Consider the following 16,472-nt stretch of genomic DNA (forward strand, 5'->3'; position numbering starts at 1 on the left):
GAAAAAAGTGCAAAAAAACCTGATAGCTTTGGGGGGATTTAATACAGTAAAAGCAAAACAAACCACAAATTCAATGCTGGAATTGCAGTACTTCTGTTTTTTAAAAAACACATATCTTTCCATCCTGCATGTACAGTGTCATTGATATCCACAAACATATAGTACTTCAGAAGATTCTGTTTACATTTATCATGAGTCTAACTGATAGGTCTTTCTGTCACCATTTCCAATGTCCTTCCTAGTGTGTTCCAACTAATCCAATTTCCAGATTGATCTTCAAGTTAAGTGCATGGGGAAAATCTGTTGTGTACACAAAGGTCACGCCAACCACAGAGAATTGGATTTCTACTAAATTACAAAAGCTTTTAAATCAGTCTTGCAACAGGTACTTTACTTTAACCTTATCCAAGGAGGGATGACGTGTCTGTGTAGTTCTGAAATCCTCTTCTAGGAGAACTGGGTCTGTCTCTGACTGTCATGTCTCTTTTTTTAACAGAGAAAAGGAGCAACTGAAAGCGCTAGTCCAGGTGGCTCAAGTAAGTTGACCAGTTTTTCTTTTCATATATCTTCTCTGTAGTGTCTGTGAAGGGTCCTTCATTGCCGGTGCTTCACCTGGAGCTAATACTGTTATTGTGGGAAAGGGATTTAAAAACTGAGCTTTGTTCACTCCAGGCCTGCAGGTGTTTGCCTTTGTTGGAGGGGCATAGAGTTAACAAGTTAGGGTTTTTTCTGAGGCTTGTATATAAGCTTGCAGGTTTGCTACTTGAAAATTTCTGTATTGAACATGCAGCATCCTTTTTTATCTCTACTGCTTGAGCTTATTACATGACCTTGTGATGTGCTACACTGAGGCACAGTCTGTTTGCTGGATTGTTGCCTGTAACAGCCAAAATAAGAGTGCAGCCGGCTGCTGCCATGGCTAAAATAAACCACTTGTAACTGATCTAATTGTTGGTACTTGATATATCAAAGAGCAGACCACCTACCCTGAGGTGTGTGAAAACAACTGTGTATCTTCTATTCCCAAACCACTCATTCTCTAGTTTCAGGCCAGCTCTGTAAAGGAGAGATGACAGAAGGGAATACAGAAATAAATTTGTCCACAAGAGGCAAGCAGGGAACAAGTAACAGGGTGACTGTAAAGAAAACAAGGATTGTGGTGTAAATGGTCCTAGGTGGACCTGCTTCTGCAGGGGGGGTGGACTAAATGATCTCTAAAGGTCCCTTCCAACCCTACCATTTTGTGGTTCTATGAAATGGACCAGTTCATTGGCTGTCTTGTCATACCCCTGTCAGGAAGTACATGAAGTCCTTTTAGAATTTATTTTAGCTTTTTCTTATGTGTGTGCTTCCTACGTTCTCCATGGAGGGGAGGAGGTGAAGGTGGCTTTATCTTGTAGCTGAACATCAGTGAAAGTTGCCAATATCTTCCATCTTCTAATTATTGTGTACTTGCTAGAAGTTTCCTTCAGTGTGGAGAACAGAGGAAGACAGTCTTAAGCAGCCAGCTATCATCCATCTCGTGATGCTAACGAATGCCAAGAAATTCTGGGCGGAGTTTCAGTGGGGTGGGGTTGGAGTGAATGCAGTCCTCCTTCATTACAAATATCCCTTCCAGACCTAGATTCTGATGGTCAGACCCTTAACTCAGGAGGCAAAGAACTGCCCAAATTTTTCAATGAACTTCTGGGAAATCTTCAGCTCTTAAGCAGGCTGTGTGTAGATATATTTGTGTTTATTTACTTTCTCCTATATATGTGTTTGTGTGTGAGTGAGTTAAAGAAGACAGGCAGGACAGACTTTCAGAATGCTTTTAACTGAATTGTAGTGTACAAAGGGCTGTAACGAGCAGCAGAGGGAGAGGATCTTCTAAAAATTCACTTATCCCAGTAAGCTTCTTTGTCTGATCCAGAAGGGAAGCAGCCCACTGGAAAAAAGGAGGTTCCTGAAGTAGCTCTACCTTTAACTTTTACACTATGGGTGGTTGCAAGATGCTTAGAGTCATCATTTTGCAGGTGGAAAGTACAAGGCAAGCACAGGAGACAGGAAAAGTGAAAAGTCTAGGCAAAAAAAGCACATACAGGTTGAAGAAACCGCTTTAACGCTGTTATACTTTTTTTAAGGTGGAAGCAGTGAAGACTGAGGACACAGATATTCCCCTGCAAGAAGAGGAAAGACGTCAGATGGAGGAGATCTTAAGACTGGAGAAAGAGATTGAGAAGTTGCAGCAGCAGAAAGAGGATCACATGTCTATCATCTGTGAAAACACCAGGAATGAGATCAATCGGCAACGAGAGGAAGAGATCCAGAGGCTGGAAAAAGAGGCATCTAGGGTTGCCCAGGAGTTCTTGGAGCTTCTGGATTTTGGCAACCTGGATGAAAGTGTGCAGAACTTAGAGCGCTCACTTTCTAGTGAGGGAACACTCAACATTGACTGCAGCCTGGTGGCACCACTGGCTGAAGAGGAAGTGGATGAGGGTTTTCATGCTGATGAGGAAGGACGGCCAACCTCTACTTTGGTGGTCTTGAATCAGCATGGCACAAGAAGCAGCAATAACTACTCAGAGGAGTTTGCAGACACAAGCCTTTCACTTCTCCAGAGGGAAGTGGGAAAGGTTTTCCCTCCTCCAGGACAGCCTGTGGAAAGAACCACCAGCCCTCAGGATCAGAGAGCCCTCTCTGACCCAGCAGAAAGCCTTTACAGTACTGTCTCAGATGCACAGAGGAGTAACAGTGGAGAGGTGGGAGAGCCGATTTACACTTGCCCCCCAGATGTGGAGTCTGACTATGACCATGAGGAGTTTGATGGCTGTGGAGATGCAGGTAGTGCCTCAGCTGAGCCTCTGAATGGTGAGGAAGGTCTGAGACACTCCCATGGTACCAGCCTGGACTCCAACCGTGGCAGCCTGGACTCAGTAAGAATCCCTCTTGTCTCCTTTCCAGACATTTGTGTGACTTTGTTTATATTTAGAACATCCTTTCCTTGTTACTGTATGCCTGCTTGCTCTGGGTATTGTTACTGGCTAGCTTGGGCAAAAGGGAAGATAGGCTGAAGGCCAGAGAGCTTGTGACTGTCCGGTGCCTATGGGTACCCAAGCTAGCACATATGTACCTAGGCTGTTTTAGATTGTTTCCATCACTGTACATTAAGGTAATACCCTTTAGGAAGACTGAAAGTAGACAACTAGTATCTTGTACATATATGTTCTACCTTAGAGAGATTTCACAGAAGTAGCCTCAGCTTCCAGTGGACAGGCACAAGAGGAAATGGGGACAGCTGAGGTTTGTTTTTGTTTCAGTCACTAAAGATCTTCTTATTCCTGTCCTGTTACTGTTCAGAGTCAAGGGTTTGTTTGGAGCTGCTATGTCCAAGTTAAGCTATTCTAGGGACAGAAGAAGTGACTATGCTGATCCAGGCTGGGCCCTGTTGTGAATACCCAAGATCACTGAACCTTTTCATTCCTACTGCAGGGATGTTGACAGGGTAGTAAATCTGAGCTATTAGCCTCACACTTAAAGCATCTCAGCCCTAATCCCACACTAGGATCTGGGCTTCCTGAGTGCCTTTGGGCTAGTTGCTTAATAGTGCAATGATAAGTCCCCTTACAGACCAGGATGTCAGATAAGCCCACATAAGATTGTGTGGAGTTCAGGTGTGAAGCAAATGACAGCCATAAAAATACTTCAGATAAATTATGTCCCTGAGAATAGAGAAATATCTTTTAGGAAGCCACTGAGTTTTCTTTTTTTAAGGAGTTCAATTTACTTCCTTTGCTGTTCTTTTCCAATGGCAGATTGTGACCCTTGTTAAAGACTTACGCGATTTTTCCTGTTTGCATTTCCCTAATGTCAACTGCCAACCATCAGAATGTTTTATGACGTGATCTGTTTGAGTAAAGGTACCTTCTCTGCAGGCAGGTACTCACAGATCACTGTAAGGTAATCTTCAAGTCATGAATCATTCTGTCACAGCCTAGGCCAGTTTCTTCCCTTCTTAAAATGTAAATAGAAGTGGAGGGTTTTATTAGGCTCCTTATTGAGTAAGACTTGTGAAATGTCTAGTTGATGCTATGTCACAGCATGAGCCACAGGAAGAGATAACTGCAGCTGGGTCAAGATCCCATCCAAGATTACCTGCTTTTTGAAACTTAATGGCAAGAGAGCGAAAATGAGTGAGTGGAACAGGATTGAGATAAAAGAGGAGCACAAAGGGGTCACAGAGAGAGGGCAGAAAGGAAAAATGAAAAGGTGCAACATGCATTTGAGGAAGGAAAAGGTCTAAGGAGCTGACTTCATTAGCATTAAATTAATACAGCTGATCAAAGGAAGCTGTATTTTAAAGTAGAAAATTACAGGGTAGTTTGGGATTTCGTGTGTGAAGTACTTTCTTATGGCTAAGGGCCATTATCTAGTTGGAGAACAGGGATGAGTAAATACAGTACAGTTATTTCAGTAATTTAGATCCTTCTTTGTAGGGTTCAGTTATCCTGGAATGTGCTTTGTTTTCCCTAATCAACCCAAAGCAAGGCATTTCTTTGCTCGGGTTAAATCAGTGCTCCATCTTGTCCAGTGTCCTGGCCTGTCTGCCAGAAAAAATCAAGAAACTTCTCCAAAATGAAGAATTCTCTCTTAATCCCATTAAGTCAGATTTTGGACCATGAGCTGTGCTGTGAAACAGGAAGGTTTGTTAGCTGCAGGTAACTGCTCACTGCCGAATGTCACTCTCCTTTCTGGTATGAAAATGCCATGCTCTGGAGACTCTTGCTTTAGGCATTAATGGGTAAGCTGTCAAGCTTCTAGTTTTACTGTATTGCTTTTTTTGTCAAAGGACTATGTGTAGTTTTGCACCTTCTGATCATATGACCTCTCTAGCCTTGTTAATTTGCTCCAGTTCTCCTGTGACCAGGAGAATCCAAATAGCCTGTATTTCTTCTTTTCCATTTTAGTTTCTGGAGAGTGAAGAAGAAGTAGATGTTTACATTGATACAGATGAAGAGTTTTGTAATGGCCGAGTCACTATCTTCAATGGCTCGGGACCACCTTATTTTCACAGCTATCTCTACATGAAAGGTAAGTGGTTTCAGCCAAAGCCATGGAAGGTTAGAATCCAAGAAACCTGCTTTCCTCTTCCATTTCTCCAGAATCATCATCCTCACTTGCTTTTAGTTCTCCGATTTACTCGCTGTTCTTTCTTCTTTTATTTAAAGCGAGAGAGATGGATGTCAGGTTTATCTTTGCCACTGAGACCTACTTGTACCCACTTGCTGTGGGCTTACATGATGCATTCTGAGCTACAAAACTGAAGGCGGTGCAAAAAGATTGAGAAGTGCATGGATTTCTCTATTTTGTATTTGTTTTGCAAGCTTGTTCTGGTTTTCGTCTGTCCAAACCAGCACAACCTTGTTTCTCTCCTTCAGCTTCTCTATTTCATGTATGAGCTGAAGCGACAACTAAGCGCTTGTGAAGCAGGGTCAGAATGGCAACGTGACCCTTGTAGCGTATCTGATGAAATCTTGCTCCCTCGCTTTGCAGGAGGTCTCATGAACCCCTGGAGGCGGCGCTGGTGTGTTCTGAAGAATGAGGCCTTCATGTGGTTCCGCACCAAGCAAGAGGCCTTGAAGTCAGGCTGGCTCTACAAAAAAGGTGGAGGCATGTCAACGCTTTCACGCCGCAACTGGAAACGCCGTTGGTTTGTGCTCCGAGAATCCAAGCTGATGTACTTTGAGAACGATAGCGAGGAAAAGCTGAAGGGGACAATTGATATCAGAAGAGCAAAGTGAGTGAAGAAGTAAACCCTTTTGATCCCTAGCATTCACTCTCTAAATCAATAATGAAGTGTCTGGTGCTGCCAGTTTGTTGGTCTGTGTATCTCTCATAGGGCTGGGAGAATCAGAAACGAAAGGGAAGGAAAAGACAATTAGAACTTCTAGTTTTACTCTGAAGGGAGTCTGAAATTACTTGATCCTACTTTTTCCAGTCTTGCATTTCATAATCCAACAGAAGCTCTTCCCAAGCCATAGACGGAGCCAGACCAGGAGGGGCTAATTAAGTACATACCCCCTGCATTCTCCCCTACCCTGACTCCATCTGTTTCCTGGCTTCTCTGGGCATTTCACAGAAGTGGTGTGAAGCTCACAGCAGGATCTGAATTTGGCAGCACATGCTACGCCTTTTCCTGAGTCCTGAATGTTCCTTTTGCTGCCATAGCCAATTCCTCAGCTCCTGCTGTAAGAAAGGAGAGACTAGTCACCTAGTAACATTATGTGGGCCTGTAAAGTACCAAAAAGAGCGACACACTCCACTTTGCAAATGGCTCTCTATATCAAACTCACTGGGTTACCTATTTTTCCATCCAGTCTGCTCCTGTGTTGAAGAAAAACCATTCAATGACTGAAGCTTTGCTTTTGGGGTAAATGAACTGTACAAATCTTTTTAAGAGGACCCTAAAAGTCTGAATGTGTGTTGGAGGAATTCTATATTTTTGTTGGAGTCACAAGCTGTCTGAAGCAGTGATTTCCCCTCTGTATGGTGAATGGTATGCTGTGAAAAAGATGGGCCAGATGGGATTTATGCCTGTGAAAGGTTTTCAGTTGTGGCCTTTGTGATTTGCTGTGTTCCAGGGAGATTGTGGACATCCATGAAAAGGAGAATGCCTTGGACATTGTGACGGAAGACAGGGTTTATCACATTGTTGCAGAATCACCAGAAGATGCCAGGTATAAGAGGGAGATGTGTTGCGTTTTGTTCATTCAGTGCAAGTCTGGCCCAATGACTCATGGAAGAGCCTGAGAATCATCATCACTTCCCTTTTGCTGGAGAAAAGAGGGGATTCATTCCAGAGTATTGTTTTGTGCTTACTGGAGGGCACCTCACCTAATTTGGGGACTCCCTGTTGCAGCTACTGAGATGGTGGTTTAGTCACAGAACTGCCACCTTGTCATATGTCTGTGGACATGCTGAATTCAAGGGTTACTTCAGGAGACACACAAAACCTTAATATAAACTGGAACATCTAATAGCTGATTTATTTATTAAATGGAATCTTGAATCAAACAAAAAGTCTATTCATGTTGTCTGTAAATGATTGCAAGAGCAGCTGGGTTTTATCCAGGAGACAGAGAAAAAGGCTGCGGCTTATCAGAGTCTGTAGTGTCACCTGATAAAATCTTCCCAGTGCAAAGCAAACAAATGACTCATGTCCTTCCTTCTTGGTGTCCTGGCCAGGCAGTGGGAATCAGTCATTTAAGGGCAGGTTGGACAACCTGTTAGGCTATACAAAGCCAAATTAAAGTGTTACTGTCCTTAGCTGCTCATATCTTCCCGCTTTTCCCACTCTTACCAAGGCTTCTGCTCTCTCAGCCCAGACGGTGTAACTGTTTCTGTGATCTACTTTAGTCCGATTCTGTGAAGTTATTTAGGTTCTTTTAGGTTGTTTTGTTTGGGTGTAGGGAGATGAAAGGGGAACATCTTTGGACAGAAACTGACAGAAAAATAAGCAGCCAGGTGAACAAGAAGCAGGCAAATTCAAGGGTCAGTAGCTGAAGAAACAGTGACTTCTTAACCCAGAACTTCCAGAACTGGCATAGAAATGCCCTAAGATAACATTGCAGATTGCTAGGGCAAGTGTAAACCGAATGTGGCCTCTGTCAGTGTGATATTAGCCTCTGTACTGAAAGAGAAGAAAGCACCAACACTTGCACTGGCAAAGGGCAGATTAGCAGATGTCATAGAGCATTCAGTTTGAGAATCGTCCATGAAGTCTAGATGTTTGCTGATCTCACTGGAAGCTGCAGATAAGAATCTGCTTGTTCTGCAACAGAGATTAGCCTCCAGATACGTCTGTACTGAGAAGCCCTTTCACAGACAAAATAACTCCACATTAACTTCTGAAAAAACCCATGATTAATTGACAGCCATATGACTTTCAGGTTTTTGAGCAGATCAGAGAGAGCCTAGTTAAGAAGGCTCCCAGGCGTCTCTAGGACTCTAGTCCACATAGATTCCCCACAGAGCCTGTCTTTACAACTTCTATATGCTCTTTTCAGTCTGCTGACTTGTGCTCTCTGGTAAGGTCACTGCCTGTGTGAATATCAAGTAGAAAGCTGGATTTTGTGGGAGCAGCTGTCAGTGGGTTGGAGAACATGCACAGAATTTTCATGGGTAAATAAGGAGGAAGGAAGATGTTAGAATCTGGTACAGTCAATGCGAGAGAGATTTTGTAGCATAGTCCTCAGGAAATTGTGAATGAAGAAATCTTCCCACTGGCAGCTTTCCAGGTTCCTTGATCGTGTTCTAGAGGTAGTTTCACTGCCCAGATCTTAACTCTGAGTCTGTTTCGGTTGCCAGCGGTTGGTTTAACGTCCTGAGCCGAGTACACAGCGCGACAGCGCAGCAGCTGAGGGAAATGCAAGATGAGCAGGCCAATCCAAAGAATGCTGTGGTGAGTTACTGTGCAACCAGTCTGTGGGCACGTTTAGAGCCCTCAGTTCTTAACTGTTTTGTGCATGTTTTTCCAGCACATGCAGTGCTGTAGTTCATCAGCAGTGTAAGAATACCGGACAATTATTGTAATGAAGTGGCAAAGCTGATAGAAAAGAGGGTAAGCAGTGGGCAACTTGGTGGTGGTGGTGGGTGGCTCACCTTTATCACTGATAGCTTCCTTTGGTTTGAGGGGAAGAGGAGGTCTGACTAGTACAGGTAAAATGTCTTTGGATGGGATTATAGGACTAGTCTGGGTCACAGTTACTCTGGACAGAAGATATGCAGCTGGGAAGAACAATGTATTTATGTGTTTTGTCAGTACTGGAATGCTAGCAAAGGTTATGTCAGACCTTTGTGGTACTCTCTGGGAATTTGTGACTGTCATTCCTCCAGTCCCATGGAGCCCTTACACATTTTCTGATGCTGCTTCGGGAGCAAAGATGTCCTGTGCCTTTCTCATATGTTCCTTTCTACTCAAAACAATTGGAATTCAGAAGAGTGTTTTCAGTTCCAATCCTGTTCACAGAGGAGAATGTCTGTAATTTAAGATGCAAACTATTCCTGTTATCTGTGTCTTTCTCACTCTACAGGGAACTTTGGATGTTGGGCTTATCGACTCTGTCTGTGCCTCAGATAATCCTGATAGGTAGGTACAGCAACCTGACCATCTCTCAGATCAGAAATTCTCTGACATACTTTGGCCCAGATTTTCACTGGGGTTTGCATTTGTTTAAACTCATAAGAATTTATATCCAAACAAATAAATGTAACTGAAGTCTTTAGCTTGTTTCAAGCTGTGCCACTCCAGCTTCACAAATGTATATTCTTTGAGTGCAAGTTTCTCCTTTCCCTCTTAAATGTGGCCACAGCATAGTCTCAATGTCAAGGAATTACAGTCTTGTCTATTTATTAACACTGAAAAAAAAGGTTCAGCAAAAGCAGCACTTGCAGGTTTTCAACAGAGTAATTTTGGGTTAATCTTGTAAGTTTAGGGGAAAGAGAGAGCATTGTGGAAGTATAATGGGTGAATTTAGAAATCTGTACTCTTCTTGAAATCATTACAATTCAACAGATCTCTAGTTCACAGATTGGTTAGTTTCAGAGAAGAGACGGTGAGACATTTCACATCACTTAACATTGATGTTTAATTATTTCCCACAGTGTTAACGAGTTCAGCCAGGGCAAAGATTCTTACTACAGTACTGAAGTAAAATGTTAGCTATTAAGTTCTTTACGTCTGTGGTCTGGTTTTTTCCTCACACAAGTTGCCAGTTGGAGTTACTAGTTTAGAAAACGCATATCTCAGCAGTGCTTTAAGATTTTGTTGATTTAAATGTTTTAGCCAGTTCTCAGTCTGGGCTCCTCACAGTTCATCTGTGTACTGGTGAAAAACTAGGCACAAATACTAAGATAAACAGCTCAAATTTGTTCATGCATCTGCTGAGGTACACACTTCTGGACTTATCAGTGTTTGAATCAACGTGAAACAAATTCTGAAGAAGGTGCTTATTTTTCAACCAAGGCTTTTGTGCAGCTTATTTTCATTTTCCATAGTTTTATGCAATGGCCAGACAATTGCTTGAGTTGCATCTTTGACCTTTTGCTTCATACTTATGTTCTCCTGTGTTCCATTCCTCTGTTTTCTCATAGAAATTAATGTTTGCTTTCAAAGCTTTCCGAATCTCTCCTCATGGAACTGGTCATATTTTTGTTTTTCCATTTTCCTGTAAAGCATCAATTCCCTGCAGAATTGTGACTGTTCTTTTGTTAGGACACATTTGTTTGTTGCAAGAGAAGGACAAAGTCATCTAGGAGCAACATAACAGTTTTTCCTCTGCTTTGTCAGGATCAGTTCATTATTTTTATAACCAATCTCAAACCCATTTCAGCTGCCCCTGCTGAAACCTCTGTTTGCTACTGCATCACTGGTTTTATGAGGAGATTGGCTGAAGCAGTAGCTCAGCCCAGTTGTGCTAGCACTGCCTCACTTCAGTGAGAGTAGAACAAAGTCCTTTGCTTATGAACCCAGGACATTTTACAGCTGGTCATTAGCTAATTAATGTTTTCTACTCTTTGGAAATAGCCTTTCAAAGATGCTTCATTCCATTTATCTGGTCTCTGCATTCATCAGTTTGCAGAACTACTCGTAAGTGTTTCTACACTCTCTGTAGTTTGTATTCAGAGGATCTTTCTGCATTGTTTATGGGAAGGTAGAGGACGTGGCTTTGGTTGTGCTGTGAGTTGAGGTATTTGTAGGGTTATGACTCATTTTAATGCTTTTATTTCCTGGCAGACCAAATTCTTTTGTGATCATCACAGCAAATCGAGTGATTCACTGCAATAGTGACACCCCTGAGGAGATGCATCACTGGATCTCCCTGCTGCAGAAACCAAAAGGCGAATCTAAGGTCGATGGCCAGGAATTCCTTGTGAGAGGTAAAAGGAAATGCCTGCGATTACAGCGTATGAAACTCATCTTCTCTTTGTGATCTGAGGGGAAGGTTTGACTGCAGCTAATCCATTCTAGGTTCTACCTGCTTCCCAAAACTGATCATTCTCTACCCCCTCCACCTTCCTACCCACTGCTTGGCACATCCTGTGTTGTTTTGACATTGACCCTTATGTGATTCCCTGTGGATTCAGGAAGCTAAAGCTGGAGAAAAAAAGTACTTCTTTATACATTTAGTTTTCTGATGTTAGTTCTGTAGCCTGTTTCAACACATGCAGCAAATGCTGTCGGGCTAGGAGGGAGCATGGCTGCTGTTTTAGGAGCAGCTGGCTTTGACTGACTATGACATGACACTGCAGCTTTTGTTTTCAGAAGGCTCTGTTCCTTCTGACACCTGTCATGTGGAGAGGGAGAGAGAGAGAGAGAGCTTTGTGGGATTGTTGCTCTCCTTAGCTAAATAAACAAACTTGATTAAGGTAGACATAGTGAGGTGAGAATAATTCTCTGAAGCTGAGGAAAGATTTAAATTATGTCTCTAGTTAGAGCTTAGATGGAGAAGGAGGAGCTGATGTGTGAGCAGTGATCACGCCCACGTTGCAAAATATTCCCTCATTTGTCTCAAATATTTTAACATTTCCTTAGTACTGTCAGCTCATTCACATGATCTTAAATGTATGAAGACAATCCCAATCCAATCTGTGGAAAGCAAGTGTATGAGCAAATTGCTTTACATCTTCCAGAAAGTATCTGTGAGGGAATGAAGGTCTGAGAGTGGTCATGGCAAGGCAGGAGAAGAGGGAGAAAAGGCACACCAAAAAGTGGCATAAGCCTTCTGCCCTGAGCATTTCAAGGAGACTGAATGATATAAAGCAAATTATCAGATGACATTTTGAGTACCTTAAATTCAAAATACTTAATTACAAGGCAACAGTTTCTTTCATCTTATCTTGTTCATGAATTAAAGAAACAAAGGAATGATTCTTTGCAGTCAATGTATGCTCTACACTTTGCAGTAAGATATCTGTGTGCCACTAGTGTGACCATAAAGGCAGATATTCAGGAAGGTCTGTCTCTCTGTCTTTTCTTTCTGTGGAACGTCTGGGTTCAGTCCCACATTTGAACTTTTTTCCTTGTGGGTGGACATAGCTTTTTACAGCTTTGAATACAAAATTGTCTTTTTGACAGCTTTAGCAACACAGACTGTCTCTTCTTTTACAGAATGGAATTGTCTTTTATTTTTCTTCTTTGTGAGAAATGTAAAATGAGAGTGAAATTATTTTTCCCTGATTGTGGGAGGAAGAGATGCATGTAATGCTTACAGCTGTTTCTACTGGAAGACATGTATCACCAAACCTCCTTCCGTCAAGTTTCACCTGGGCGTTTGGCATCTCTTCGGAAAAACGAATTGTAAATTATTTATTCAGATGTTTGGGACTTGTGAGGGAAGCATCCTGAATGGAGAGGGTGCCCTCATGGTGATGAGAAACTAAATCACAGATCACTGATAAAAAAATACATAGGGCTGAAAGATAAAACAGCTCTGTGGAAACTTACAGTGAGCGTGCAGGGTACTGATACAGGCAGTAAAGCAAAGCTGGTACGTCCCAGCATGAGTGTTTTGCAGAGAAATGATGATGTTCTTATCCCAGAGTTAGACAGCCACCAGGCAAGAGACAGGATTGCTGTGGTGATAAAACCATTGACATGTATGTGTTCCTGTGCTAGGCTGGCTTCATAAAGAGGTTCAGAGCAGCAACAAGATGTCCTCTCTGAAGATGAAGAAGCGCTGGTTTGTTCTGACAAACACTGCCCTCGATTACTACAAGTCATCTGAGCGCACAGCTGCCAAGCTCGGCACACTTGTGCTCAATAGCCTCTGCTCTGTTGTGCAGCCTGATGAGAGGGTCTTCAAGGACACAGGTGAGAGGAAGAAAGCAGTAATGTGCACACTTTTCACTTATGAAGTTGCCTGAAGAGGGGATGGTGCAGTGATGTCATGGTGTGTCATGTTGAGGTGGTACTCTTGATGTTTTTTGAGGCTCCTTGTCTGGCTGCAAGTATCTTTCCCCACAGAAAATGAGGGGGTAAAAAAAAAAGAGACTTGCAAAGGGCCAGAGAGTAGTTGTGCAAAGGATGATGTCCCTCACATCTGATGGATACACTGTGCTGATAAGTGTTCCCCAGATAGGGAAAGGGGGAAGAGTTCTTATAGTTGACGCTGTAATTATCAGTACATCTCTGAAAATAACTGTGACTTTGTAGCATAACTTCTGTTGGTCTCTGAGATCAATGTTATTCTCTTACAGTGTATGCTCGGGTGTTAAGTCTTTTTTGTAACATCACTCAACTTGTTAGAAACAAAGATTTTTGTTTGCTTTCCTATGTTTACTTTCTGTGCAGTGTGACACAGTTCTGGGAAGGCAGAATCTGGCATGATAACTCCATTGCTTGATCCTCTATGAGTTTGTGAGGGAGCTTGGGCTATGGGACAAGGAGTGGAGCTCCCTGACAAAGAAGGTGAACCTTAGAACAGGACTTGAAATACTGGACATTGGAGTAGTGAAGTGACTTGGGGTATTTTTAAGAAGAGATGAAGGCATTTAGTAAAATGAGGTGAAAGGAAATTTATTCTGCTTTCTCACAAGAAATTGTCAGGTTTTGATCTCAACAGACGTCCAGGGCTGCCTTTAGCAGAGTGAATTGTCATTGCCCTGACATGTTTTCTCAGTCTGTGTCAAACAAAGTATTTTTACAAGTCACAAGAATGGCCTTGGCTGTGTGTGAAGTGGTCATTTTCTCATTAACAACATGGTGTAGCCTAAACACTGCCTGTGTATCTGTGTGTCTTGGAAAGCTGCCTTTGTACCAAAACCTGGATTGAGACCTTCCTGCTGACAAATATGTTTTGGGAATGGGGGATGTTAATGTCTATCTAGTCAGGTTTAACCAGACACACCATATGAAGGCAGCAAGCGTTTCCTCAGCCATGTGCTGCAGGCAGAAAAAGAATAATGAAATCATTTAGGTTGGAAAAGACCTATAAAGTCATTGAATTCAACCACTAACCTAACACTGCCGTGTCTGCCATTAAGCCATGTCCCTCAGTGCCACATTTACAAGTGTTTTAAATACCTCCCTAGGGATAGTGACTTCAGCACTTCCCTGGAAAGCCTGTGCCAATGTCTAACAGCCCTTCCAGGGAAGAAACTGTTCCCAATGTCTAGTCTAAACCTCTCTTGGTGTAACTGGAGGCTATTTCCTTTCATCCTATTGTTTGTTTCTTTGGAGAAGAGACACACCTCACCACAACCTCCTTTCAGGGGATTGTAGAGAGCGATAAGGTCTCTCCTCAGCCTCTTTTTTGTCAGACTAAACACCTCCAGTTCCCTCAGCAACTCCTCATCAGACTCGTTCTCCAGACCCTTCACCAGTTTCATTGCCCATCTCTGGACAAGCCCAGCACCTCAGTGTCCCTCTTGTAGTGAGGGGCCCAAAATGAAACACAGAGTTCAAGGTGCAGCCTCACCAGCACCAAGTACAAGGGGACAATCACTTCCTTGGTCTTGCTGGTCACACCATTTCTGATACAAGCCAGAGTACCATTGACCTTCTTGTCTACCTGGACACTGTCACCTCATATTCAGCCAGCTGTTGACCAACACCCCCGATCTTTTTCCGCCAGACAGCTCTCCAGCCACTCTGCCCCAAGGCTGTAGCACTGCATGAGGCTGTTGTGGCCCAAGTGCAGGACCCAACACTTGGCCTTAGAATGGTAGAGTTGGAAGGGACCTTTAGAGATCATCTAATCCAACCCATGTGATTGACCTCGGCCCATCACTCCAGCCTGTCCAGAACCCCTGTAGAACTTTCCTGTTCTCAGGCAGATCAACACTCCTGCCCAGCTTTCTATCATCTGCAAACTTACTGAAGGTGCACTCGAATTGTTGATAAAGATATTAAACATAACAGGCCCCACCACTGAGGCCTGGGGGACACCACTGGTGACTGGACACCAGCTGAATTTGACTCCTTTCGCCACCAGTCTCTGGGCTCAGCCATCCAGCCAGTTTTCCACCCAACGAAGAGTAGGTCCATCGAAGCCACAGGCAGCCAGTTTCTCCAGGAGGATGCTGTGGAAAACAGTGCTGAAGGCTTTACTCCAGGTAGACTACATCCACAGCCTTGCACTCATCCTCTGAGCAGGTCACCTTCTCATAGGAGGAAATCAGGTTGGGGAAGCAGAACCTACCTTTCACAAAGCCATGCTGACTGGACCCGAACCCCCAGTTGTCCTGTATGTGCCTCATGATGGAACTCAAGACAATCTGCTGCTAGCACGATCTGCTTCTCTAGCACTGAGGTCAAGCTGACAGGCCTGTAGTTCCCCGGTTCTTCCTTCCAGCCCTTCTTGTAGATGAGTGGCACATTTGGTAACCTTTGGTCAACTGCATAACATGGAAGCAAGTTTCACCTCTCAGCTGCTTTGTTTGTCCACAGGCTATTGGAACATCATTGTCCATGGGCGAAAGCACTCCTACAGACTGTACACGAAGCTGTTGAATGAAGCGATGCGCTGGGCCTCCGCCATTCAAGGTGTCATCGACAGCAAAGTTCCCATAGAAACACCTACACAGCAACTCATTCGTGACATCAGGGTAGGTGGCATCATGCCAATTCCCAAGTCAGTTGGTAGCAACCAGGTCAGTACTGGCCATACCCAGTCATTGCTGAGAATGTGGCAAGAAACTGCATTGCTTTCTTGAGCGGGGGGGGAAGAGAAAAAACCTGAATGACTGTGCAGCTAAATAATCAAATCTTTTGTGAATTTTGTTTTGAATTCATCTACATAAATCTAGGCTACAACTGTGTGCAATTATAAATTGCATGCAGGATTACACCACCAAGTGTTTGCAAATTCCTGCTTTATCCTTTCTTCTTCTAAGCATCTATACTACCATTCCTACCAGCCATGTGACCTTGCAGTACCCTGGAGTCCTCTTTGTACCTTAGGCTTATGTGGTTAAATAGCAGAGTAAAGGGCAGGAAGAAAATGTCTGTCAGAATAGCAGAAATCATGCCACTGCAGCAGGATTAATTTTTGAAAAGGCTTATTTCTAGAAACTGTGGCAAATTGATCATAGAATCCTATTAGAAGACACACTGAAACATATTTCAGAAGCAGCGTATCTGTAAACATATACATTGTGATGAGCTCTGTACAGGATGCAGTTTAAGGAGTAACTATTCAGGAAGAAGGAGCTAGGAGGGATTGTGGAGAATCTTGGAAAACTTCAGCTCAGGGTTCAGGGACAAATGGCACGTTTGTGGTATTGTTTGAAGTATTGTTAGGGAAGGAGTATCAGACAAAACATGGAAGAATGTGATGCTATTGTGTATGATAGTGACAACCACAGATGCTGAACACCTTGTGCATTTTGGTTGTCAGTTCTCTAAACACATGTAGTACAGCCAGACAAATTGAGGGAGGACGGGCTCATCATTTCATACTAAACATGGTGGATCTGTGGTCAGAAAGTCCATT

The 16,472-nt window shown here is 43.2% G+C and overlaps 1 protein-coding gene across 1 annotated transcript in view; it reads left to right on the top strand.

Moving 5' to 3' along the window:
* LOC104552764 (unconventional myosin-X) overlaps positions 1-16,472 on the top strand; it is a 95,812-nt gene that overhangs the window by 66,956 nt on the left and 12,384 nt on the right. The window contains exons 24-33 of the mRNA XM_062004673.1: positions 497-536; positions 2,124-2,915; positions 4,947-5,070; positions 5,533-5,776; positions 6,621-6,716; positions 8,347-8,440; positions 9,072-9,127; positions 10,775-10,917; positions 12,656-12,850; positions 15,428-15,585. Coding sequence (XP_061860657.1) covers positions 497-536; positions 2,124-2,915; positions 4,947-5,070; positions 5,533-5,776; positions 6,621-6,716; positions 8,347-8,440; positions 9,072-9,127; positions 10,775-10,917; positions 12,656-12,850; positions 15,428-15,585 — 1,942 coding nt within the window. The remainder of the gene's footprint in view (positions 1-496; positions 537-2,123; positions 2,916-4,946; positions 5,071-5,532; positions 5,777-6,620; positions 6,717-8,346; positions 8,441-9,071; positions 9,128-10,774; positions 10,918-12,655; positions 12,851-15,427; positions 15,586-16,472) is intronic.

Source organism: Colius striatus, chromosome 11, assembly GCF_028858725.1.
Source record: "Colius striatus isolate bColStr4 chromosome 11, bColStr4.1.hap1, whole genome shotgun sequence".
Classification (NCBI taxonomy): Eukaryota; Metazoa; Chordata; class Aves; order Coliiformes; family Coliidae; genus Colius; species Colius striatus.